Below are 832 nucleotides of genomic sequence, written 5' to 3'. Positions count from 1 at the left end.
TGAGTGGTGGGATGCAGATGCAGATAAATCTCTTCTAATTGGAGTTTTTAAACATGGTGAGTAATGAGGGTGACTGTGTATGTGCTTCCCCAGCCCCCAATATAAAAACACCCTACACTTTTTTTTAATATAGTTTACCCTGGACGTTGAGTTTTTGCCACTGTTTTTTCCTTTATAGGTTATGAAAAATACAACACTATCAGAGCAGACCCAGCTCTTTGCTTCTTGGAAAGGGTTGGAAAACCAGATGAGAAAGCAGTTGCTGCTGAACAGAGAGCAAATGATTATATGGATGGGTATGGAAGGGAATGTTTTGGGGCCTCAAAGCAAGCAAATTTGAATTTACATGCTGTACCTTATCCTCTTCCTAACTGGTTTTACATGAGTTTGATGTCATTGTTGTGAGGAATACTACTTTGATTTTACTGCCATAGAGTGGAAAAGAGGAATGGTATAACGGAACCATTGAAGTTTGGGATTTCACAGTTAGGGGGAAAATGCAGCAACTTGTTATTAACAAGGATTCTACCTCGTGTTAATTTATTAATACTACTTAGACACTGAAGTGCAGAAGCCTTCAGAGGTGGAGTGCTATGGAGCTGTTTAACTTGATTTCAGGTCAGCTTTTGGTGTCTTAGTCTTGTGTAGCTGACCAGTGACCCCAGTAGATCAATCTGAGAATTGCTGATAACTGTTGAAAGAGAAAACTGCTTTTATTCATTGCCTCATCAGTGAAGTTTTTAGTTGTGGTCATAAAGAATACTTTTGAATGAGAAAGCGAAGTAGGGCAAGCAGGATTCAAGCCAAAGCTGCCATGAAATATTTTCTTCAT

The 832-nt window shown here is 39.1% G+C and overlaps 1 protein-coding gene across 1 annotated transcript in view; it reads left to right on the top strand.

Moving 5' to 3' along the window:
- CHD9 (chromodomain helicase DNA binding protein 9) overlaps window positions 1-832 on the top strand; it is a 79,153-nt gene that overhangs the window by 61,787 nt on the left and 16,534 nt on the right. Inside the window, exons 27-28 of the mRNA XM_017740826.1 lie at window positions 1-56; window positions 179-296. The exon at window positions 1-56 is cut by the window's left edge and continues 57 nt beyond it. Of these exons, the coding sequence (XP_017596315.1) occupies window positions 1-56; window positions 179-296 (174 nt within the window). The remainder of the gene's footprint in view (window positions 57-178; window positions 297-832) is intronic.

The sequence above is a fragment of the Corvus brachyrhynchos genome, unplaced genomic scaffold (genome assembly GCF_000691975.1).
Source record: "Corvus brachyrhynchos isolate BGI_N302 unplaced genomic scaffold, ASM69197v1 scaffold26, whole genome shotgun sequence".
NCBI lineage: Eukaryota > Metazoa > Chordata > Aves > Passeriformes > Corvidae > Corvus > Corvus brachyrhynchos.
The sequence above is the reverse complement of the archived record's forward strand: the minus strand, read 5'-3'. Positions and strand labels throughout refer to the sequence as shown.